The sequence below is a fragment of the Hyla sarda genome, chromosome 2, assembly GCF_029499605.1.
Source record: "Hyla sarda isolate aHylSar1 chromosome 2, aHylSar1.hap1, whole genome shotgun sequence".
Taxonomy (NCBI): domain Eukaryota; kingdom Metazoa; phylum Chordata; class Amphibia; order Anura; family Hylidae; genus Hyla; species Hyla sarda.
The window spans coordinates 261,938,430-261,965,028 of NC_079190.1; the positions used below are offsets into that span (position 1 = coordinate 261,938,430).

At 41.2% G+C, this 26,599-nt stretch overlaps 1 protein-coding gene across 1 annotated transcript in view; it reads left to right on the forward strand.

Moving 5' to 3' along the window:
* The window catches only part of LDLRAP1 (low density lipoprotein receptor adaptor protein 1), a 34,122-nt gene extending 14,559 nt beyond the window's left edge, over positions 1–19,563 (forward strand). The window contains exons 5-9 of the mRNA XM_056557080.1: positions 3,753–3,825; positions 12,711–12,803; positions 16,654–16,778; positions 18,155–18,189; positions 19,039–19,563. Of these exons, the coding sequence (XP_056413055.1) occupies positions 3,753–3,825; positions 12,711–12,803; positions 16,654–16,778; positions 18,155–18,189; positions 19,039–19,180 (468 nt within the window). The 3' untranslated portion in view covers positions 19,181–19,563. The remainder of the gene's footprint in view (positions 1–3,752; positions 3,826–12,710; positions 12,804–16,653; positions 16,779–18,154; positions 18,190–19,038) is intronic.
* The last annotated feature ends 7,036 nt before the right edge of the window (positions 19,564–26,599 follow it).

Below are 26,599 nucleotides of genomic sequence, written 5' to 3' on the forward strand. Positions count from 1 at the left end.
CAGAATTGAACAAAACACATTTACTCATTTTTACCATATGTGTGGCGTAATTGAAGAAAACAAAAAATTTTCAAATTTTGGAAGATTTCGTTTTCACGCTGTACACGTTACGGTAAAAATGTTTTAATTCTGTGGGTCAGTACTAGAGATGAGCGAACTTAAAGTAAATTTGATTTGTCACAAACTTCTCGGCTCAGCAGTTGATGACTTTTCCTGCGTAAATTAGTTCAGCCTTCAGGTGCTCCGGTGGGCTGGAAAAGGTGGATACATTCCTAGGAAAGAGTTTCCTAGGACTGTATCCACCTTTTCCAGCCCACGGGAGCACCTGAAAGCTGAACTCATTTATACAGGAAAAGTCCAACTGCCGAGCCGAGAAGTTTGTGACGTATCAAATTTACTGGAAGTTCGCTCATCTCTAGTCAATACGATTAAAATGATAACCATGGTTACGTGCTTTTCTATTGTAATGCTTTTAACAAATTAGGGACCCAGGGCGTACAGGTACACCCTGGTACTTAAAGGGGTACTCCGGCCCAAAGTCATCTTATCCCCTATCCAAAGGATAGGGGATAAGATGTCTGATCGCAGGGGTCCCGCCACTGCGGACCCCTGCAATCTAGCATGCAGCACCCACCTGTAACACTGGCGATTCGGTCATACAGGTCACTTATGACCCAGAATTAAGTGATCGGGGGTGTAGTATACACCGCCAATCACCTCCTGCAGCTGGGAGGTGGCGATCCTGTCACCTCCCCAGGAGCGCTGCTATTGGTTGGATCGTCCGACCAATAGCAGCCAGCAGAGGAGCGGCTTATGTCCCCTTCTCTCAGCTCTGCTAGCCCACTGTTCAGTCAGCGGGCAGAGCTGAGAGAAGCTAGGGACCCCCCTCCCTCCCTCTGACAAGATCTGTACCCCTCAGGGCTGAAGAGCTGTGTAGTTGGGGTGAGCTTCAGTGGACAGATAGGAGGTTTAAAAAAAAAAAAAAATTAAATAAAAATCCTGTATTTAACCCCAGAATGTCCCCCACCACTCTAGTTGTTAGCGGGGAAAATCGTTTGGGACCTTGTGCACCCATTGCTGGATAACGGTTACCACCTTTTACATGGACCCCCTCTGTTCACATCCCTTGCTGCCATATCCATGTCCGCTTGTGGGACCGTGCGGAAGATCTAGAGACGTCCCTCTAAATTTGATCAAGACACCTATGCCCAAGGGTGAGTACCGTGCCCTTATCCATGAAAACCCTGTTTCTGGTCAGGTATAAGAGGGATGTCCTTATGCTGACTACAATTCATGGTAACGGCAGCTCACCTGTCCCTGTCCGAGGTACCACAACAGTCCACAAGCCCAATTGTATTCTGGGCTACAATCAGTATATGGGGGGAGATGATCTCGCTGATCAAGTCCTAAAGCTATACATCACATGCAGAAAACACTGGGGATGTTACAAAAAAGTTGGTCTATTTGGTACATGTTGCCATGTAAAACTCTTGTACTGTCCAAGTACGCCTGCAACACGGGGCCATTCGTTCAGTTCCAAAAAGTCCTAAAGGCCCTGATCTTTGGCGACCGGGAAAGAGAAGACAGTAGTCCACAGGGAATTGAAGTTATAGGTGCCAGGATCAGAAAGAGGGGACGATCCCAGAAGAAATGCAGTGTCACGAGGTGAGATACGGAAAGACACAACCCCTCAGTGACACTTGCCCCGATCATCCTGGCCTTTGCATTAAAACTGCTTAAGGGAGTATCACACTTCCACAGAGTACTACATTTTCCCCAATTTAATTTTCCATAATTTGACCCCAATATACAAAGTCCAGAGTACATTTCAAATTTTAACCCCATAAAAAAAAGCACCTAAGACCTCTGGGGGTATTTTTCCAAAAATGGGTCATGGGTAAGAGAGTACCTAGCATTGGTTAGGGTTAGGCTAGGGACCGCCACACACCATATTCCCAGAATGATTGAGCATAGGGTTTGGGGTGGGCATATACAGTGGTCCCTCAACATACGATGGGAATACGTTCCAAATGACCCATAGTTTGTCGAATCCATCGTATGTTGAGGGATCCGTGCAATGTAAAGTATAGGAAGCTGTACTCACCTGTCCCCGCCGCTCCGGACCAGGTCCTCACCACTCCCAATGCTGTCCTAGGGGCTCCCGATGCTGTCCCGCTGCTCCGGTGTCTTCTCCGCGATCCTCCATCTTCTTCCAAATCTTCTACAGGGTCCGGGCCTCGCTTTCTGGTGACGTTATTACACTGCTGTGCCGACGCCGGAAAGCGAGGCCCGGACCCCGGAAAAGATGCAGAAGACGCCGGAGGATTGCAAAGTGGACCCGGAGCAGCGGGAATAGGTAGGCGAACCTGCCCGGGATGCTTAAACTGCTATCCGACAGCAGCTTAAGCATTTTGCGCTGTCGAATAGCAGTTAATACGATGGCCCCGACATATAAAAGCATCGTATGTCGATGCTGACATCGACATGCGATGGCCTCTGAGAGGCCATCGTATGTCGCTTTTTATCATGTCGGGGCCATCGCATGTCGTGTGTGTGTGTGTTATGTATATATTAATATATTATGTATATATGGTGTATATGTATGTGTGTATATGTGTGTGTGTGTAATAAATATATATATATATATATATATATATATATATATATATATATATATATATATATATATATATATATATATATATATATATATATATATATATATATATATATATATATATATATATAAATTTTTTATTATAATTTTTTTTTTTTTAAGTTTTGGCTATCTGGGCCGTCGTTCTGGGAACAAGCTATTTTGTCACTATACAGCCCATTGTACCCCACTTTACTAACTTGGTGTACCCCATGTAATGTTCCTTGAGAGGGCGGTGGGCCTCGCTGTTCTGGCTTCATAGTAGCTTGTTAAATGCTCAAGGCCACTGACTGCGCTCCTGCTCTTCCGAGACCTGGTGTGCACCCGCAGAGCTGTTTGCATCCTAATGAGGTTATGTCCTTACTCCAAAGAAATGTACTTACAGGGACTTTTTCTCCTGTTACCACTTGTGAAAATGAATTTGGGGAAACCCCAGCATTTTAGTGTAAAAAATATAAAAAAAAAATTTTTCCTTTTCACATCCACTTTAATGAACATCTATCAAACACCTGTGGGGTGTTAAGACCAATTCTACTTTGCAGTCACATTAGTCACTTTACCTAAATATCCATGGCAAAGCGGAAAAAAATAATTTATTGTGCAACAGGATTTTCTGTAAAAATTAAATCTTATCTTCTGTAGGTCCATTTTGTAGGTTTATTCTTACTTTCATTAGCTGCAGGGACCAACCTGGTAAGACTGCGTGACCCCGCGTTATATACCGGGACTGGGCGCAGGGCCATGAAGCACATGGTTTTTCTGAGACCCAAATTCTAACATTGTGACAATTGACATAGTTTGGTTTTGCTTTTAATTTCCTGACCACTTCACCTGATGTTTCTGGAACCAAAGGCCTTTATTTTTGCACAGTCTGTTGAATCACCCTGGTATATAAAACTGCCCTAAGTCTTGAAGAGGAAATATTTAGCAATGTTAATGTTGCTTGATTTGATGTCCTGCCTGTAGCTGTAAGTACATCCCTTTATGAATTGTCATGTACTGAACAATACAGGTTTTTAGGGAAAGAATGTCTTCCATACAGCCCTCTTTATAGTAACCTAATGAGGTGAATATGAACCTTTTTGTCTTTTAATAGGCACAAGCAGTTACATTAACAGTCGCACAAGCTTTTAAAGTGGCATTTGAATTTTGGCAAGTTTCCAGAGATGGTAAGTGTGTAAAATAAAATACTAAAAGTCAGCGGAATATCCAATTGTTCTCATGGCTAAAGTGTTTAAAGGGGTACTCCGGTGGTTAAGATTTTTGGCTATATTGCATCTTTTAATGGTCATGTTTTTTTGCAATTGACATGTATTATATGTTTAACAACAACCTAAAAAAGTCCTATGTACTGTGGTCTGAATAAAATTGGGGAAAACCCAAAACAACCACTAAATAACCTATAAATACGCCACTACAGCGTATAGGGTAAACCCACCAAGAGTAAAATATGTATATAATAAAATAAATAGAAAATATATTAATCTGAGAAATCAATAACCATAAAATTTAATAAATATGATTTTATTTTACAAAAAATACATATCATACACAAGCAAGAAAAGTTGGTAATAATATATAGCTATATAACATACATAAAAATAGTAATCATTAGCGCAATTTGATAATGTGTATAATTTAAAAAATATATTTATATATATATATATATATATATATATATATATATATATATATATATATAAAATAAATATAAAAAAAATAAATATATAAATAAATAAATATAAATAAAATAAAATAAATAAATATAAATAAAATAAAATAAATAAAATAAAATAAATATATATAAATAAAATAAAATAAATATATATAAATAAAATAAATATATATAAATGAGCTTAAAAAATGCAAAGGATAGCAGGGACGGGAAAAGGATATAAAAAAAGTTGTAAAGAGGGAAGACATAAATGTCGGGGTCAACTGATCACCAATGGATCATAAAAACACCTTTTGCTAAAAAAATATATATACGTGCAATGTGACACTCAAGTTAAAGCATAACAAGTGTATGTAACCTTAAAGATAAAAATATATAAGGTGCAATGTGCAACACACAAATATACGTGTATACAATAAATATGAAAAAGGGGAAAAAACAGTGCAAGAAACCAAAAATTAAGGTGCTGAAAGTAAAAGGTGTCAGAATGTAAATACTTGACCCCACATGTAAAAAGAGGATGGATTCCACGTCCCTGCAATCACCTCCAACGCGTTTCACCGTGACCGGCTTTGTCAAGGAGTATGCATATACTGAATGGCAGCAAGGATATATAGGGTATTCAATAAAAAACTATTAACACACCTGTGGTATCAGGAAGCGCCTCAGCTAACTACCGGAAATGACCTACAACGCCACCAAAGATCTCTAGTGTCTAAAGGAACGCCCGGGCTACACCAAAATGGCACCCGACATCGTTCCTGCGCGTCTGCATGGAAAAGATATATATATATATATATATATATATATATATATATATATATATATATATATATATATATATATATATATATATATATATATATATATATATATATATATATATATATATATATATATATATATATATATATATATATATATATATATATATATATATATATATATATATAGGCTCTGAGAAGATGGCGTCCGTGATCTATACTGCGCACCATGAGCAACGGCTACAAAAAAATGGCGCCCGACGCCATTCCTATGGATGCACATCTACACAAGGAATAATAAAAGGAACAGCGGCTCTGAAAAGATGGCGTCCGTAATCTACACTGCGCATTAAGAGCAGCGGGATTGGATGGTTAATTCAATATAATATATCATTCTAAACAGAATAGATAATAAATAGCAAGCTGAAACTGGACCATAATTCATAGAATAGATATATAATTAAGAATATAAAATTAAAAACTGGCCAAGGAAAAGAAAAGGGAAAAACCGAGCATAATCAATATAATGATGGCTTGATGCAAGTAATGGGTGAATGAGTGAAAAAATATATATATATGTGATTCATACATTGTGAACTCACAATAAATATGTGAATGAAATCAAATACAATATGATGACAAATGAAAAATAAACATAATTATCCAATATGATTAAATATCATATAAATATCAAAAAATATATATATATACATATATGAAGGGATAGGATAAGAAAAAACAATAAAACATAAATGGTGATAAAAAATGAAAAATGAATAAAAAACAAAATATACATAAATACATAGAGATAGGGGGCCCCCATAAAAAATAATAATGTAAGAGATAAATAAATAAGACAGAGTAAATGTATGTACATATGAGTGAACACACATAGTGTAATGTCCATGTACATGGGTGCAGTAATTGCATCCATATCTATGGATCCATATTACACATACAATTAAAAAGTAATTAATAAATTAGTGTAAATGTGAATATAGTGGTAATGAGACCACAAAAGAAGAATCAAACAAAAAGAAAGAAAAGGAAAAAGGACGAGGTAGAAGAAGAGGGAAGAAAAGTAGGCCAGATGGTATTCCTGAAAAAATGATAAAATAAAGAAAAAGACAAAATTAATAACATGCATGACAATGATTAACACCACAAAAAGCGCACATTACAAAAGAAAGAATAAAATAAAAATATATAAATAAAATATGTATGAACAAAAACAATTAGAAAAAAATGAATTAATTAATTGAGAAAAGAATAATAAAAAATAAAAATTAAAAATAAAAAATAATTATAAAAACTGCCACAATGAAATAATAATAATAATACTAACAACTATACATAGATGCATATATATATATTATATTACACGCATGTGCATAGAACGAATGATTAATCAATATAGCATAAAAGTATATATAAAGAAAAAATCTATACATATATGAAGAAATACAAGTAAGAAATAAAAATATACCAAAAATAGAAACTAATACAAAAAGACGGATTAATGCAAAAAAAGTGAAGAGAAGGAGAAAAAAGATTTCTACTTACAGGTAAGATACAAAACTGTTGATCTCATTTAGTCCAGCTGGTACTTTGGTGCCCAAGACTTCGATCCATCTGCATTCTTTTTGAGCGAGACGTTTTTTCCAATCCCCCCCACGGACTCCAACATATACTCGATCTATTCCCTTAAAACGTAACAGAGAGGGGTCACTATTGTGGTACTCTTTAAAATGTCTTGCCAAAGTTTTCTGATAGAAAGGATCAGGACCATTTTTAGCAGATTTTATATCGAGTACATGCTCCCGTATTCTTCTACGGAATTCACGAGTAGTGAGCCCTACATAGATTTTGCTACACGGACAGATAGCAGAGTATATTACACCTTTGGTAGTGCAGTCAATGTGATGCGTTATTTTAAAACTTCTTGTGCCACTAGCATTTTCAAAAGTGGTACATTTTTCAACATTTGAACACGCTACACATTGACCACATGTTGTAGTGCCCCACTTCGGTTTTGGTACCTTAGACCCAAACAAAGTAGAAGGAGGATTTGATCCAAGATAATGACTATGTACCAAGGTGTCCTTAATATTTTTCGCTCTCCTGTATGTTGCAGTAGGTTTGTTGGAAATATATCCCGAGAGTACCTGATCTGTCCTAAGTAATGGCCAATATTTCTCCATGGCTTTTAGCATATTCGATGTGTGGGAATGATAATTCGTGATGAACCGAACATTATCAGAGTGATTCTTCTCGTGTTTCATCTTCCCCTGTAACAGATGTGTACGATTGCTGTTTTTTGCTGTTTTTTGCTCTTCTATATGCCTTATCGATACATGTGTTGTTGTAACCCCTCTCTTGAAAACGTACCTTCAGGTCCTGTGCTTGATTTTCAAAATGATATTCATTTGAGCAAATGCGTCTTGCCCTCAAATATTGACCCGTAGGGATATTGGATATAAGGTGCTTAGGGTGTCCTGATCTTGCATGCAGTATAGTATTTGCAGATGTAGACTTCCGAAATAGGTCTGTAGATAAAAAGCCCTCATTATCCATTGAAATTTTTATATCTAAAAATTCTGTATGGGGGCCCCCAATGTTGGACGTCAGTTTGATATTCAAATTGTTCTGGTTTAACCTCTGAATAAGTTCTTCAAGTTCCATTGATGACCCCTGCCATATCAGCAGGACGTCATCTATATAACGTCCCCAAAAGTGTATCTTTTCGATACCTGGTACTGGATCAGTTTGAAAGATGCCCCTCTCCCACAGCCCCAGGAACAGGTTGGCATATGAGGGCGCACAAGCCGCCCCCATTGCCGTGCCCTGGAGCTGTAGGTAGAGGGCATCCTTGAAGGTAAAGTAGTTGTGTGACAATACATATTCGAGAGAGGTCACCAGAAAATCACACAATGCAGGGTCAAGAGAGCTGGACGTAAGTATTATATGTTTGTGTAGCATGTTGTTTGTGGGCCAGGAAGTTCTGTAGTTCTGTGTTGGATCTCTGACTGTAGTCCACAGGTTAGGATTAGGCTGTGGACAAGATGTCAGATTTTTTTTTTTTTTTTTTGTTCTTTGAGAACTGCATGACAGAGAGGCCACGCCCCTCCTGGTGGTCACAGGTGCATGAGAGCAAGAAGCTCCTACACAACTCCTCATCTCCCCTCCCCCCTGCTTTGTCTTCTGAGGACGCAGGTCGGCACTGAAAGAAGACAGAGAAGATGTATGTGAAGGGATAACAAGGTGCACAGGCTGGGGATGTATAGACTGCAGGGGAATAATGACACATGCTGGGAGTTGTAGTCCCTGTTATGTGTATGCTAGTGTTTACAAACCAGTCTGCCTCAGCTGTATCAAAACTACAACTCCCAGCATGCCTGGACAGACTTTGGGCATGCTGGGAGTTGTAGTTTTGCAACAGCTGGAGGCGCACTGGTTGAGAAACACTGTCCTAGCCTATTCAGCATACACATAATGTTACACCAGTGTTTCCAAACCAGTGTGCCTCCAGCTGTTGTAAAACTACAACTCCCAGCATTCCCTGACGGCCTTTGAGCATGCTGGGAGTTGTAGTTTTGCAACAGCTGGAGGCACACTGATTGGGAAACACTGGCCTAGCCTATTCAGTATATTACAAGCAAAGTGCATTGTTTCCCAACCAGTGTGTCTTCAGCTGTATCAAAACTACAACTCCCAGCATGGCAAGACAGCTTTTGGCTGTCCGGGCATGCTGGTAGTAGTAGTTTTGCAACACCTGGAGGCCCCCTGGTTGGGAAACACTGGTGTATGCCCTATAGAGGTGTGGTGAACTACAACCCCAAGGAGACTACAGAGGCAGCATGCTGGAGTTATACCACAGATTGAAGACTCCTGAATGACACATGCTGGGAGTTGTAGTCTCTTTTTTTTTTTTGTGTGTATGCCAGTGTATCCCAACCAGGGCTGATTATATTAGTGTGCTGTGTATAAGGGGGCCGACCCAGGAAAATAGTAGGGTGGGTAAAGGGCGGAACAAAAAAGGAGCCGCCCCAAACCAGCAAGGCATGTGGCATGCTGGGATTTGTAGTTTTCAGCACAGCAAGAAACAGGAAATGAAAGCAAAGATGGGGAAAACAAAGTGGGGGATAAAAAGACAAAGAACGGAAATAGAGTAGGCTAAACAACAAGAATAGAAATGAAACAAAACAAATAGGGTAAGTCAAACGGGGGGGGGGAAACACGTTGACCACCGGAGTACCCCTTAACCTCTTCAGGACATAGGGCGTATGGATACGCCCTGCATCCCGAGTCCTTAAGGACCGAGGGCGTATCCATACGCCCGTGGGAATTCCAGCCCCCACCGCTAGCCGGTTGGGGACCGGAGCCGGATGCCTGCTGAAATTGTTCAGCAGGCATCCCGGCATATCGCCCAGGGGGGTCATTATGCCCCCCCATTTCGGCAATCGCCGCAGATGGCTGGACAATTCAGTCCAGCGATCTGCGGCCATTCCGGGTCAATCGGGTCTCCAGTAACCCGGAGTTACTGGCTGTTCGGGGCCGTCTCTGACGGCCCAGAACAGCCAGAGCCTGCAGGGGTGAGGTGGCACTGGTGCCACCTCACGATCGCCCTGATTCGTCGGCCGGATTACCGGCCGACCAATCAGGGCGCCTGCTGCGGGTGTCACTCCCGCACCCGCTCCGCCCCTCTTCCGAAGGACGTGAGCGGGTGCGGGACGTGCACCCCGGGTGCTGGGGACCCCGATCCCCGGCGTCCCTGTTGGGATCGGGGCCCCAGGAGTAGCGACAACGACGACGAGGGACTGACCTCATGCGGCTGGATCGTTGGAGGTGAGTGACAGCCTCCTGCTGTTGCTTAGCAGCAGCTCCCAGCATGCAAAAAGGGCATGCTGGGAGCTGTAGTTATGCAACAGCAGGAGGCAGACCACCACAACTCCCAGCATTCCCTTATGGGCATGCTGGGACTTATGGTTTTGCAACAGCTGGAGGCACATTTTTTCTATGTAAAAGTGTACCTTCAGCTGTTGTATAACTACAACTCCCAGCTTGCACAAACAGCTAAAGTGCATGCTGGGAGTTGTAGTTATGCAACCAGCAGATGCACCACTACAACTCCCAGCATGCCCGTTGGCTGTCGGTGACTGCTGAGAGTTGTAGTTTTGCAACAGCTGAAGGCACACTGGTTGTGAAACTTAGTTTTTTTTTTTTACCTAACTCAGTGTTTCACGACCGGTGTGCCTCCAGCTGTTGCAAACTACAACTCAGCAGTCACCGTACACCATGCACCGTACATGCTGGGAGTTGTAGTTTTGCAACAGCTGGAGGCACACTGGTTATGTATCACTGAGTTTGTGACCCAACTCAGTGTTTCACAACCAGTGTGCCTACAGTTGTTGCAAAACTACAACTCTCAGCAGTCACAGACAGCCAACGGGCATGCTGGGAGTTGTAGTTATGCAACAGCTGGATGTCCCCCCCCCCCCCCCCCCAATGTGAATGTACAGGGTACACTCACATGGGCAGAGGATTACAGTAAGTATCTGGCTGCAAGTTTGAGCTGCCGCAAACTTTCTGCTGCAGCTCAAACTGCCAGCGCGAAACTACTGTGAACCCCCCCGCCTGTGCGACTTACCCTAAAAACACTGCACTACACTACCACAAAATAAAATAAAAAGTAAAAAACACTACATATACACATACCCCTACACAGCTCCCCTCCCCAATAAAAATGAAAAACGTCTGGTACGCCACTGTTTCCAGAACGGAGCCTCCAGCTGTTGCAAAACAACTCCCAGTATGGTCTGACAGCCGTTGACTGTCCAGGCATGCTGGGAGTTTTGCAACAGCTGGAGGCACCCTGTTTGGGAATCACTGGCGTAGAATTCCCCTATGTCCACCCCTATGCAAGTCCCTAATTTAGGCCTCAAATGCGCATGGCGCTCTCACTTTGGAGCCCTGTCGTATTTCAAGGCAACAGTTAAGGGTCACATATGGGGTATCGCCGTACTCGGGAGAAATTGTGTTACAAATTTTGGGGGTATTTTCTGCTTTTACCCTTTTTAAAAATGTAAAATTTTTGGGGAAAAAAAGCATTTTAGGTAAAATATATATATTTTTTTACATATGCAAAAGTCGTGAAACACCTGTGGGGTATAAAGGTTCACTTTACCCCTTGTTACGGTCCCCGAGGGGTCTAGTTTCCAAAATGATATGCCATGTGTTTTTTTTTTTTTTTGCTGTTCTGGCACCATAGGGGCTTCCTAAATGCGGCATGCCCCCAGAGAAAAATTTGCTTTCAAAAAGCCAAATGTGACTCCTTCTCTTCTGAGACCTGTAGTGCGCCAGCAGAGCACTTTTCACCCCCATATGGGGTGTTTTCTGAATCAGGAGAAATTGGGCTTCCAATTTTTAGGTGTATTTTCTGCTATTACCCTTTTTAAAAATTAAAAATTTTGGGGAAAACAAGCATTTTAGGTAAATTTTTTTTTTTTTTTTTGACATTTGCAAAAGTCATGAAACACCTGTGGGGTATTAAGGTTCACTTTATCCCATGTTACATTCCCCGAGGGGTCTTGTTTCCAAAATGGTATGCCATGTGGTTTTTTTTTGCTGTTCAGGCACTAGAAGGGCTTCCTAAATGCAACATGCCCCCCAAAAACCATTTCAGAAAAACGTACTCTCCAAAATCCCCTTGTCGCTCCTTCGCCCTCTACTGCGCCCGCCGAACACTTTACATAGACATATGAGGTATGTGCTTACTCGAGAGAAATTGGGCTACAAATACAAGTAAAAATTTTGTCCTTTTACCCCTTGTAAAAATTCAAAAATTGGGTCTACAAGAACATGTAAGTGTAAAAAATGAAGATTGTGAATTTTCTCCTTCACTTTGCTGCTATTCCTGTGAAACACCTAAAGGGTTAATACACTTATTGAATGTCATTTTGAATACTTTGGGGGGTGTAGTTTTCATAATGGGGTCATTTGTGGGGTATTTCTAATATGAAGACCCTTCAAATCCACTTCAAACCTGAACTGGTCCCTGAAAAATACTGAGTTTGAAAATTTTGTGAAAAATCGGAAAATTGCTGCTGACCGTTGAAGCCCTCTGGTGTCTTCCAAAAGTAAAAACTCATACATTTTATGATGCAAATATAAAGTAGACATATTGTATATGTGAACCAAAAAATGTATTCGTAATATCCATTTTCCTTACAAGCAGAGAGCTTCAAAGTTAGAAAAATGCAAAATTTTCAAATTTTTCATCAAGAAATGATGCAAGTATCGACAAAAATTTACCACTATGTTAAAGTAGAATATGTCACGAAAAAACAATCTCGGAATCAGAATGATAACTAAAAGCATTCCAGAGTTATTAATGTTTAAAGTGACAGTGGTCAGATGTGCAAAAAACGCTCCGTCCTGAAGGGGTTAAAGTCCAATAAGACTAATACATTTGAGTCACTTTCTGCATAGACTGGTAGTCTACAAAAGGCACCAATGTTGAAAAGGGGTATGGCCTAAATTCAACAAATCCATAACCTTTTCCTGAGTAATCATGAAACTGTTGTACATTATTTATTTTATTTATTTTTTAATTCAGGCAAAGAGAAAAGGGAAAAATCTGGCTCTGATGGTGAAGGGACAAGTAGTTCTCAGTCAGAAGGGTCATCAAGTATTGCTAGCCTTAAAGGAGGTGAGTTTCTGATGGTTTTAAGGGCTTATACCAGATTAAAAAAAATAAGGAAAAAAAAATCCACCAGTCAACCCCCCCCCCCCCCCCCCCGTGCTGTGGATAGGTCAGCACTATTACTGAAAGAAGGAACCCATGTATTTCTAATGCTTGAAAACTCCCATTAATTAGTAACTTTACTGCAAGTAAGACTTATTGAAATGATGTTGGGTTTCATAAAGTAGGTAGTTTGCAGACAGGTTAGTAGAGAACACTTAAAGGGACTCTGTCATCTGCAATTCATGTTCCAAAGTGCTGACACTGTAAAATGTTATACAGAGGCATGGAAGGCACCATGTGTCTCCTTACTATGTGTCCAGTAACATAGAAAAAATGCTTGTATTCTGTCAAGTCGTTCCCACAACCCCGAAGTGCTGAAAGCTGCAATACTTTCTTAGGCTATGTTCACACATCCGGAAAGACCACACAGAAAATCTGTGCGGACATTCCAGAGTGCATTGGCGGCCATGCATTCGATACGGGGGTCAGCAGGAAAAAATTAACGCGTTCATTCTTCCTGCTGACTATGGCACGGAGATTCCATTTTCCCTAACATCTGGCACACAAATTCTGCACGTTTGCACAGCAGAATCCTGGTGACCTCAATGGACTGTGCTGCTTTGGAGTCTCCGGCGCAATTCTGCCCAGAAGTTCCTGACTTCTACTCTACCTCCCATCCATTTCTATGCCTGCTTGAGTCACTTGGAAGCCAAATCTCACACCTGCCCACAATTTGTATGCACAGCATAGGAATGAGAATTGGAAGCTGAACCCTGACTGTCAAGCAGGGACAGGAATGGGAGGGGCAGCAAGGAAGTGAAGCCCTCATCTCTTTGGTGGCAAGAGTCAGAGGTGTTCTCAAGACTGGAGAGAATAAAAGCAGTTTTCTGTGTTAGGGCAAGGAGACACATTGAACATCTCACATCTGTGTTTCCATAACTGTTATCTAACACTGTCAGAAGTTTAGAATGTGAACTGCAGCTGACAAATTCCCTTTTTTAATGAAGAGATTCACTAGTGTGTACAAGGTCTTCCAGACTACTTACTGATCCTTGATGCACTTGAACACCCATTCTTAGCATTGACTAGCTTGCCAGATTTTGCCCAGTCTAATTGACTTTATCATTTCCCTTTAACCCCCCCCCCCCCCCCCCCCCCAAAAAAAAGTTGCTCGTTTGGAATGTATACATTGGCATAAAACCTAGTTGAGTACTTTGTTAGGGATCGACCGATATCGTGTTTTTTAGGGCAGATACCGATAATCTGTGCAGGTTAGGGCCGATAGCCGATAACTTATACCGGAATATTGGTATAACTTATCAGCGATTTAACCCCCCTGCGACACCACTGCAGAACATTGATTTAAAGCGGGCGCTCTAAATCAATGATCTGCAGTGGCTTTTGCGGGGCCATAGGCCGCCGCCACCACCTGCTTCTCTCCCCTACCTGTCAGGGTGGTCCGGGCCATCCATCCATCGTTCATGTAGTGTCCGGGGGCGTTCCGGGTGAAGAGTGAACCGGTCCGGGCTGTCCTTCTCCGGCGGTCATCTTCTCCACTCCGGGCAGGCTCCGGCCTAGTACACTGCATAGACGCCGCTGCGTAGTGACGCCCGTGCGCAGCGACGCACCTGACGTCACGGCGTAGCGGCCTCTATGCAGTTTACTAGGCCGGAGCCTGCCCGGAGTGGAGAAGATGACCGCCGGATAAGGACAGCCCGGACCGGTTCACTCTTCACCCGGAATGCCCCCGGACACTACATGAAGGATGGATGGCCTGGACCACCCCCATTACGGGTAAATAAAAAATTTTTTTTTTTTTTTTTATTGACTCAGAGGGTGGGGGAGGGGCCCCACCGGTATAGCGCTATGGGCAAAAATCCATACCGGTATACCACCCAGCATCACGGTGGGTCGGGGGGGTGGCGGTCGTGGTGGGGGCGGGGCATTATCGGCTTATCGGCAACATAATTGCTGATACCGATAATGCCCAAAATCGTGATTATCGGCCGATAATATCGGCCATACCGATAATCGGTCGATCCCTACTTTTTGTTACTTCCGCGGTTCTTTAAGGAGTAAAATCTGTTGGGAAGTGGTGAATAACAACCTTTTATGTCTAGTTTTAGTAAACTGTTCTCTGCTTGCTATCTTCACATCATAGGCATATTAGATGTCAGGATAACTGAGCAACAGTTTTTTACTTTAAAGGGAATGTGTCACCAAATTAGAATTTTAAATATTTTTTAAACAAAAATTTTACTTGAGAAAAATAAGTCAGAAAATATGAAAAATTATTAAAATCTTTTTTTTAAAAATTTGCTTTATAGTTTTTTATATCCCACTGATCAGTAAAGGGAGCTAAAATGAGAATGTGAAGAGAGAGTAACTTGAAACTTGGCTGCTGTAAATTTGACCCACTCATCTCCCTGCTGGAGACCTCACACCTCCCTTCCTCTTATGTCTGTGCAAGAGGAGGGCAAGAAATTCCACTGTGCCACTCCATCTTGTTGGTGACTGAACAGTGGTAAAATACAGCTGCTACAGACTTAATGGTATAAATAAAAAATAAAAATCTGCTGCAGATGCAGCATATTACAATACCAGTGGATGACTCTTTACACTAGACTGAACCATGGAATAGATCTGTTAAACATCTCCCAGTAGGGGACAGTCAATGACACACGCATTCTCAGTACAGAGACTCATGCAAACACTGTACTGAGCGTAGCTCTCACAGCTTTCCCAAGCTCCTGAAGGGCACGTGATATGAGTCGTACTGAACTGTTTAGGAACCTGGTAAAGCTGATTTAGTTATGCCCTGTTATAAGTGACTGTTTCACACAGCTTTCCCAGGCTGCTGAATGACATATGATTTGCTTTAGTTTGGACACATTTCTGGCCATTCAGGAGCTTGGAAAAGCTGTGTGTGACAGACCCTATAATAACAGAGTGACTAACTGACACAGCTTTTCCTGCCTCCTGAATGGCCAGAAATGTTTCAGTACTAAGCAGATCAGGAGCCTTGGAAAGCACTGACAGTGAGGTCTAAACATTGAGGAGGTTGGAGATGTGCAGGGAGCTGAGCATCAGGACTGATGGGCAAGTCAGAGGTGAGCGGCGGGGGGGGGGGGGGGGCGGTGGACAAAAGGACTGCAGCTCTAAACTTTGTATAATCTGTCTGCAGTGTGAGCTGGGAGAAGACCAGGGTAGGACTGTGTAATGTGTGTGACTGTGTGGTTCCCCCTCCCCTATCCACCCCTCTGATGCTCTGCTCCATTGATGGGTCACTGCTCCTCAGGGACTTCAAGAAAATGGCTCTGGCTCCCCCTTTCATTTCACCAGCCTGTACTTTGGACATGTGTAGTAAGCAGTCAATGATTTTCTGATACACTCTCAGTCTAAACTTTCCTATGCCCTTGTGCCTGCCATAAAGCAACTAAGTGTTGTGAAGTGACACACCACAAAGAGGCTACAACATGGCAGCCCCAGTACACACTGTATTAATATTAAAACGACATTGTCTTAAAACTAAACCCATAAATGTAAAGCTTTATCTTGATAGAACAATAATATAAAAAAAAAAAAAAAAAATGGTGACACATTCCCTTTAAATACAAACCTGTTTCCTTGTCATCATAAAGCAGTCTGTTACCCCATAGTATAGATATTTGTATGCAGAAGATAAGCTAACCTAGGTGCAAAGCTTGACACTAGTTGTGTTGAAGCCCCCCCCCCCCCCCCTTTGAGTTTATTATAGCTATATATTAACAAATGTTTTCTAATATCAGTTTTTAATCCAGTTTTCTTAATTTAGCTACAGGTAATCTGTTAGATTTGGAAGAAGCCACCAAAACATTGGATGAGTTAAATGCCAGTGACAATCACTTAGAAGGTATATTTGGACAAGGTACACGCAACGAGAACAACAATGTAATGTGGGTGAGTAGAATGTGCTTTTAGTACAGACTTTGCCTCCAAATGATATACAGAACTTGATCATTTTAACACTTGTCAATGGTTTGGGGATATATAAGGATGCAATTAGTCCATCATTGTGTTGGAAGAAAGAAAATGCTCTAGCATAAACTGCTTAAATAGTTAATCCTGGCTGTGATAGAAGAATAAGCAGTCTGCAGCGTGTCACTGGGTGTGCTGACAGTCCTGAACATCAAAATAGGACCATAGACCAATGAGAGAGGATACCTGATGTTATGAATCATAATTTTTTTTTATATTTATGGTTGAGTACATGTGCATCAGTTACCTGGGGAACATATGACACCAGAATGCATATTGGGAAGTAGGTAAGCTGGCAAAGGTCATGTAATCTGCGCTATGTTAGGTCCTGACATTAATATAGATGTTAGTTTGACTAATGCCTACCTAAACATTGTTGCAGATAAAGTATGCCCTTTCTTGACAATAATTCAAGTGGGATAATGTAAAGAAATGGCTGGCAGAAAGTGAGAATGTTGCAATTGTTTTGTATAGTTGAGTGTGGACTTCTCTTCCTTATGGAAGTCTAATCACTTTTTTGAAGGTATAAGATTGGCATCCATGGAAGTGACACATATAGAGCCCATTGTCCATGTCACCAGGTTTATGCTGCCCTTACATAGGACAATAAGTATGACACCTTCCCTTTAAAGGATCTGCTGCTAATATGATTGTGCCAAATTCCATAGGACAAATTCTTTAAAGGGAATCAGTCAGCAGCTTTTACCCTAAGAACACAGATTTTACCCTATATCATGTTGCCCCAGTTACAATGTCCAGATGTGCTAGATTGTGTCCTCCATAATGCTGAAAATCTCTTAAATGTTCTTGTGGCATGTTAGTGATCCTCATGTAGTCTCCTGGGCATGGTCATCTCTAGATAGACAGCCCAGGCCACTCTGACCTCACTTCTCTGCACATCTTAAGCTGGCACTGGGTTCATATGCATATCCTAGAAACCCTGTCAGGTATATAGGTTTGTGGCCTGCTGTGGAGCAATACGCCATGCTCCCTTCACCTGTCTGGTGTAACTGTTGCTTTGCTGCCAGATCTAGACCCTTATGGAGTGAATTTGCCTGTCCAGATCAGTAGAGGTCCAAATGGTTGGACTTGCACTGATCCATTAATTTGGTAGCCTAATCTAGCAATAGGCTATAGGTCATGGTACATATGGAATCCCTAGAAGCTGCTTTGGTTATAAAGGTTATGTGGATAACTTGGCTGTTAACTATAGCATGAAAGGGGGAAAAAAGGAAAGTCATGGTAATAGCCTTGCTTGAGCATTTCCAATGTCTGATATTTATTTTCCTCCCCATCAGGAACTCGATGATGGACTTGATGATGCATTTTCAAGGTAATGTTGTAGAAGCTACTGAATTGCTAATGGGACGTTCAGTTTATTGGGCTGGAGCTTGTTATGCACTTCACTTGTATGAAATGGCTTACTGCCATTGTTGCCTTGATGTGAAAGTGCAATTTCACATGGGGCTCCATTTCAGCCTTGGGCTAGTGCTGTTAATACACACACCATTATGGCTGTTTTCTTCTTTTAAACTTGCTAATGTTTAGCAGATGACATGGTTATAGGGCAGACTTTTTCCATTTTACTTGCAATGGAAAAACGTTATCCTATCCAAGGTTAGATGTTGGATGCTTTATTTGTGCAGAGAAAAGTGACAGACAAAATGTTTTGCATTCCATTCTACCTGGATTGCAGTGTCTGCAGAAAAGACCAGTCCTGTACATGACACTGTTGGTGACAAATGGCTCTGCTGTAACAGATGGCTTCTATTCATACAATCCATGACTATTGTTAATTTGTAGTGTAACCTATATTTTGTGTTCTGTTCCGGATCATGCTGTAAAGAGAACTCTTCATATGCATTACTTTCTGAATTAGTTTTATTTATACAGGGTGGATTGTTCTATTTAAACGTATTACTATTACAAACAGATGGTCATGCCAGGCTAAAATAAGTGACTACTGCAATCTGTTCCTGAAGTGGTGGTCCACCTCAGCCACTGAGCAGAGCCGTCCTCTTGTCAAGATGGAGACTAGGAAGTGCTGAGCAGTGTGAATTGGGCACCATTTGAATGGCAGCGCTGCATCAGGGAAAAAATAGCTGGACAAGCCCTTTTTTAGGTATTGTAAACTTTATTTCTGTTTATACTTTTGTGACTTTTGCTTTTGTTTTTACTCTAGACTTGCAGAATCTAGGACTAATCCTCAGGTTCTTGACATCGGAGTAAGCGAGAGTGACATCCAACCTGACGAATGCTTTTCCCCTACTTGGGACAGAATGGAGCTGAACCCTGCAGATAGCGATGAACTGTTTATGTTCTGACATTGCTTAAATTAGTCTACCAGTTTTCAGTGCAATAGTCCCAACAAGAGCCAATGAAATAGCTGAAAATGAGTGCATATTGACATGGGACCATTATACCAAAGCTTTAACATGAAGTCTTATTTTCCACAGTATAATGGAAGAAAGATAATCAATGTGAGATATATATTTACATCAAATGGCTTGATGTGGCTTACTTATTCTGGAACAACAAAAGTTAGACAACTTTATCTAGAGATGAACGAAGTTAGTGGTTCGATTCGTCATGAACTGCTCTGCTCGGCAGTTGCTGACTTTAGCCTGCATAAATCAGTTCAGCTTTCAGGTGCTCTGGTGGGCTGGAAAAGGTGGATACAGTCCTAGGAGAGTCTCCAGCCCACCGGAGCACCTGAAAGCTGAACTAATTTTATGCTGGCTAAAGTCAGCAACTGCCAAGCTGAGAAGTTCGTGAGGTATCGACTCACTAACTTCACTCATCTCTAGTTGTAACCCTAATGAATTTGCAGTTGTAGTTTGCGCTTTTGGGAAATATATATTGTTACAACTTTTGCATCAGTATTTAAGCTGTTAAACGTTCATAAGTCCTACATATGGTGAGATCATAAGTATTGCCAGGCTAACTAAAGTAACTTTTATATATTTATATATTTTTTCCTGATAAGGCAGTAGTGGGTATTGAAAGCCCTGGAACTGCAGTCTTCCTGGCAATGCGGTTGCCTCTTTTTGTGATGAAAACCATAGTTTTTGATGACTGGATATTAATTTCTTCTCAGCTAGTACTCGTAGCATTCATGACTTTGGTCATTCACCAGCAAATTTCTAGGGTGAGTGTTTCTTAGACTTCACATTTATGTTCATATAGTATTTAGACACCATACATTTCATCTTATTCACTTAAATTATCGCACTTCGATCAGAACTGCACTTATTTTTTTTTTTATATAACTTATGAAAGAACTCTCCTTTCATACTTGCATGCTTTATTTTTTATTTATGTTTATACTGAGCTGGTGATGACAATGTCTTGTAGTGTTTTTTTTTTTCTTTTATAAACTGTATGGTGTACGTTTAAAGTCGTGGCCACATGACTGCCATATAGTTTTGTGTAAGTCATCAGTTTACATGTCTGCTGTAGGCACCATCATACTGTGTCATGCAGAATTATCTCTTGTGGGAGAGGTGATGGATTAACACTAACATTGCCCGACTAAGATTGCTACAAATTAACTCATTTTCCAAACTCTGAAAGCTCAAAAAACCTTCTCTTCACCTCTCCCCGTTGTTGTAACTGACAGTACAGTGCACGAACCCTTCTACTCCCAGCTGTTAACTGGATGTTTTGGGGTTTCATTATGATCTGGATAAATTTAAGAGTTGATGTAAAAAATGTCTGTCTGTTTTTTATGTTGTAATTGTTTATATAGACCTATTTACAGTATTTTCTAAAGATGCATTGTAATACAGCTTTTTATTACTTGAATGTACACCTGTATTATAAGACAATCATTCTAGAATATATTCTGCTTCAACCTAAAATTACAAATGGATTTTGGCCTGTTTCTTAAACATGATTTGAACAAGATGCTTTTTTTTCTTTCTGGTTGCACTAGATCTAGGGTATGTTTGAACAGCAAATCTTTCCGAGGGTTCTCAATAGCCTATGAATTCAAATTTTGAATCAGAATAAGCAACATGTGACTTCAAAATGAGAGCGTGTGTGCTGGTACTTATGTAGGAACTAAAATGCATATTCCACTGAAAACAAGATGAGCAGGGAATGCCAGGATTTTAAGCAAGCCTGATCCCAGCAAGTACCATTCTTTATCCTGTGGTCACACACAATCACTGTTTACAGTGGTGACCTACATTGGACATTTATCAAAAAATTATCAATGGGGTCCTGATGGCAACCAAACTGCAATGACAGGATGGGCAGCAGCATAAGTAAAGCAAAAAAAATAATTCACTTTGTTAAATGCTAAATAAAGCAACATTTTAAATAGTCTTTATTAAAACTGTCATACCACTTTAAGCTGCTACTTGAAGAGAAATCCATCAGATTGGCTTTCTGCTCTGATGATAGCAGGAAAAGGTGAGTGTTATACTAGCTTAGAAGGCAGGAGAAAAACCTTAAAGGACAGCTCACACAGGCTGCAGTAGTGAGGACAGTAAATAGAAGGCAGTCTGTAGGGGAGAATCATGTGCTGTATACAAGTGTAGGTGGAAAGCAGAGAAGCCACAGCAAACTGTAGAGGTCATAGAGAATGCAACGCTGGTGGTCTAGTGGCAGGATCAATGTGTAAATGTGCCAGAATTTTTTAGCCTGAGATTACCCCTTGCTAAAGTGAACATAAGATTGATTTGCCAGAAGTCCCATAGACTTTAGGAGCGGGCAAGTCTCGGGCTATGAAGATGCCTTACCCTGCAGAGAAGCTAAAGTTTTTTATTTTATTTTTTTAAAGGCCTGTTGGGAGTTTACGCCATATTCAAGGGATTACTCAGGATTAGAAAAACAAAGCGGTTTTCTTCAAAACAGCACCACCCTCTTCCTCAGGTTGTGAGGACAGGTGTGGTACTGTTTTTGCACTTATAGTTTTGGTACAGCTGGAGGCACACTGGTTTGGAATGTTGTCCTGCCCAAACTAAAAATTCACACAGCATTTAGCAGGCGCGTAAGTCTTTAAATCTGCCAGCAAATTTGTAGACTGAAACTTTCCCTCTGCTAAAGCGAGCAGTCTATGGATTTCCCAGAAGATGCCTTATCCTGCAGGCAAACATCAGAACATTATTTAAAATGGTTTGTCAATTCAGGAAGAAGCATATTTGGGACTAATCTACACAATTATTTTATTACTGGTAAACTCACTATATAGCAGTTAAAAACAATTATGCTATGGCTGCTACACAATGAGCGTATAGCCTATATAAAGAAAATGCAGCTTACCATGGTATTAACACTTGCTGAGCTATCACTATATTGCAGGTGCTACACACTATGGAAGACTGTTAATTGAGCCATGACATATTAATTCTGCACAGCCATAAACCTTCTGGGCTGTAACAAATTTGTGTGAAACTGCTTACATGCCATACAACTTCAACTAACACGTACCATACTTGAGTGCATTTGTTTATATATAAAGCTATAGCTATGTTCACTTAGTTTCACTATGGCTGGTATTTAAAATTCATATGCTAACACTGATTGGACAAAGCACTTACAGCTATATACTGTAATATTATATAAAAAATTTTTTTTAAATAGTAGGGCTGTGTATTTAAAAATTAAAGTTCTCAGCCATGTACTTTTATGACTGAGAGCCCCGGTTTAAGGTCCTGGATGCAGTTGCTGAATAGTCAGAGGCAGGCCCTTCTGTAAAATGACAGCCTTAGCCTTCAGTCAGAAAATCGTAAGCGCTGTCAAACCTCAGAACCTGGGAGAAGAGCTGCCTCCCATCTTTTCAAAAGCTGTGGCTGGGATATGTGTGCTGTGACCTTCCCGGTGGCTATTTAAGGCGGTCGCCGGTCTTGCTAGCTGAGTGCCTAGTGAAGGCATGTAGGCATTTTACTCATAGTACACCATAACAGGATCTTACTAGCAAAATTAATGTTTTGTTTTTATTTTCGTCCTAAACTAACTATAATCCCAAAGTTGTATGTCTACAAAAAAAAAAAAAAAATAAAGTAAACTTGAGCTTGCCAAAGAAAAGCCTTCTCACTGTTCCATAAATAAAAAAAAAAAAATTTTTTTTGTGGTATACATAAACTGTTAAAATTGTACCCACCCAGTTTTATATTTTACTAGCTGACAACTGGTCGTAAACGAAAAGCAGCAATGACACTCATATTCTGTCCCCTTGCTTTAAAACATACTGCCAACTGTCTGCCAGGTAGGCTCAGAGAGTGTTAAAGTCCTGGGCAATCTCTGCAGCCTAAGTTTGCCTGAATTCCGCATATGATTGAAAGAATTTGTCGTCTGAACATAGCCTGATATTATAAATAAATACACAGTGCATGTGCTGTGTGAATGGGACTGTGGAATCCTATTGAACTCAGTAGGCTTGAAACACATTCAGAATTTCCATACTGTTTTAAAGGCGGAAATTCTGCCTTGTGTACATAGCCAAACTCGATAAGGAAATTTGGAAGTCCCGCAGACTTGCATGGCAGTGTAGACAAACCCCCAACCCATGGATAAGGGAAGGGGTTAGGGTTGATTTATACGCTTTATTTTTATTTTACATAATGTTTGTACCAACTCTAACAAAAATATATTCAGCAATTAGGAACTTATGCTGGAACAAACATGTGTTGAGTTTATATATTTTTATTTAAAAAAAATACCTGAATTTTATTTATTTTTGTAGTAATTGTAAAATTACTCGGATATATAGGGAATAGAGGCCTATTGTAAAACAGTTTTCATCAGCAACAAGGCCACTAACTTTTACTGAGCAGTGTCACAGACTAATAAATATCTTGACTGATCCTACAGTGACACTGATCCATTTGTCCCTTAGTGCCCTATTATAAGGTGCAATTATCGATCAGGCCATTGCCTTGTGTTATGGGCAGAGATCTGCCATCGAACAAGTGAGTGGCACATCAGCTGACGTGAGTTATGACCCATTGAGAAATCGACAAGTCCCCTGCACAATAGGGAATGTGCGACTGATAGCCGCAAAGGGCTGCATGAACGATCCGGCTATTGTTTCGACACCTAGCATCGGGTAGGGGAGGCATGAACGATCAGTGCTCGAATACAGAGCCAATCTGTGCTTTCTTTGTGCTTGTGGGTTAGAAAGAAGCAGGGAACAGCTGGATGTCAATATGACTACACAGGGCTTATTTGTAATGTGCTAATGTGCAAACCATAGGCAGGGTTGCTAACTTTCTGGACCGTGTCTAAAAGTAGGGGCCCTGCACTAACAGATTAAAAAATCTTTTTTTTTTTCATTTTGTCATGTTCTTGTGACTGTGAATTACCAGCATTTACTCAGATGTAGCATACTTACAATTCCAAACATTGTCTACAGCTCAATATATTGATTATCTTTATGGTTTACCAGTTTGACCATAAAAACGATCTTTGATTTCTGGATAACTTGTCCAGAAAACAAATAAACCATAAGTTACCATAGGAGCTGTAGACACAAAGCTGTAGGAGATTTTAGACTGTCTGCAAAAGTGCTTACATTTTTATATTGGGCCCTGTTATCACACAGTATTTTGGTTTAGTATTTTTAGCCAAACGCAGGAGTGGAACTAATTTTAGGTCAACTATATAATGGAAAGATTTGCAGCTTTTATTGTATTTTGGGCCCACGCCTGGTTGTGGTTAAAAAAAAAAAAAAAACACTCTAAAATATTTACAAAAATGTGAAGGGTGAACTTATGGGAGACATTGTACCTTTTACATTGTAGCAGAGTGTCATTTTAGTGTTGTCCCTTCAAAATTACTCAACACACAGCCATTAAACGGTTACTCCGCTCCCCAACGTCTGTAACATTGAGTTCTGAACGCTGTGTGCGGGCGTCTGTGTTCATGCCCGCCCCCTCGTGATGTCACGGCCTGCCCCCTCAATGAGTCTATGGGAAGGGGGCGTAACGGCTGTCATGCCCCCTCCCATAGACTTGCATTAAGGGGGTGGGATGTGATGATGCATGACAGTTTGGGATGTCACAAGGGGGCGGGCGTGAAAACAGAAGTGTGTTTGGGGAGGGTGTTTTTTATTTTTAATTTTTTTTTTTGCACCATATTTAGAAATGGTTTCTCCAGGATTATGCAGATCACTCTGATGCAGTGTGTTGCATATAGTCTGAGCATTGACTACAAGGCCAGTTCTGAGTAGATCCTGTTCTTTGAAACCACAGTATGGTCTAGGCCACCATGCAGCTCCGTTTTAGGGTCTTGGCAATCCTCTTATAGCCTAGGTTGTCTTTATGCCATGAGGTGCCATGTTAGGCTTCCAGTGACTAGTATTCGAGAGTGTGAGAGTAATAACACCAAATGTAAGACACCCGCTCTCCAGTGACACATGAGAACTTGTAACAAGTCACATGACACCGGGGAGGGGAAAATGGCTAATTGGGCCCAATTCAGACATTTCCACTTAGGGGTGTACTCCCTTTTGTTGCCAAGGTTAAGAAAATGGGTGTGGTGTTTTGTAGGGACACTATTATACAGGCTGTACACTAGCTACTTTACATTGTAGCAGAGGGTCATTTCTTCAGTGTTGTCACATGAAAAGATATATAATCAAGTATTTGCAAAAATGTGAGAGGTGGACTCTCCTACTGTATGAAATTTTGTTATAATCTTGGATATTTTAGAGCAATAAAAAAAAAAAAAAAAAATGATGAAGGTGGACTCTTCCTTTTAAGAAACTGATGCTGAACCAGAGTAGGGATCACCTAAAGCGGTGGTCTCCAAACTATTACTCTTCATATTAATGAGTGGCTGACCAGGCATGCTGGAAGTTGTAGTTTTGCAACATCTGGAGAGCCATAGTTTGGCGACCCCGAACATAAAGGAATGCATTTAAAAGGCAGCTATGCATATACTGTAATACTTGATGATGTCATAGGCTGTAGGCTCTATAGATGTCATAGAAGAGAACTTCCTGCTACTCCTAACTTTTGGCAGACCTGGATTTTTACGTGAACAGTTATCATTTGAGTGAATGAGGTATTATATGCTAGAACACACAGTTGGGCACTGCAGGGAAAATGCTGCCCTGGCTAGCCATACCTCTGAAATCTAACCCCTTCCTCCTTTTGTTAGACAGAATTCAGTTCAGACACATAGCCTAAGTCTGCAGTAATTCCGGAGAAATGTATTGCCTATTTACCGTATTTATCGGGGTATACCACACTCCGGCCTATAACACGCACCCTCATTTTACCAAGGATATTGGCAAGTTTTTTTTACCCAAATATCCTTGGTAAAATGAGGGTGCATGTGTATACCCCGATACACTGTTTCTGACCCCGCAGAAGCCCCCAGGAAAGGCAGAGGTAGGTAGGCCGTTGCTGCCCGCTTCTCTCCCCCTGCCTTTCCTGGGGTCTAGAGCCCTGCTGCCGCCACTTCTCTCCCCCTCGCTATCGGCGCCGCTGCCCCTTCTCTCCCCCTGACTCGGTACCGCTGCCCCATTGCCGGTGCCGATGGCCAGGGGGAGAGAAGCGGCGCCGGCGCCGCTGCCCCATTGCCTCCCCCATCCCCGGTTGTATAATTACCTGTTGCCGGGGTGGGGTCTGAGCTGCTTCTGGCCTCCGGTGTGGCGTCCCCTGCATCGTTGCTATGCGGTGCGCGGCGCTATGACGAGTGACGTCACTTGTCATTGCGTCTCGCAGCGCATAGCAACGACGCAGGGGACGCCACACCGGAGGCCAGAAGCAGCGTGGACCCGACCCCGGCAA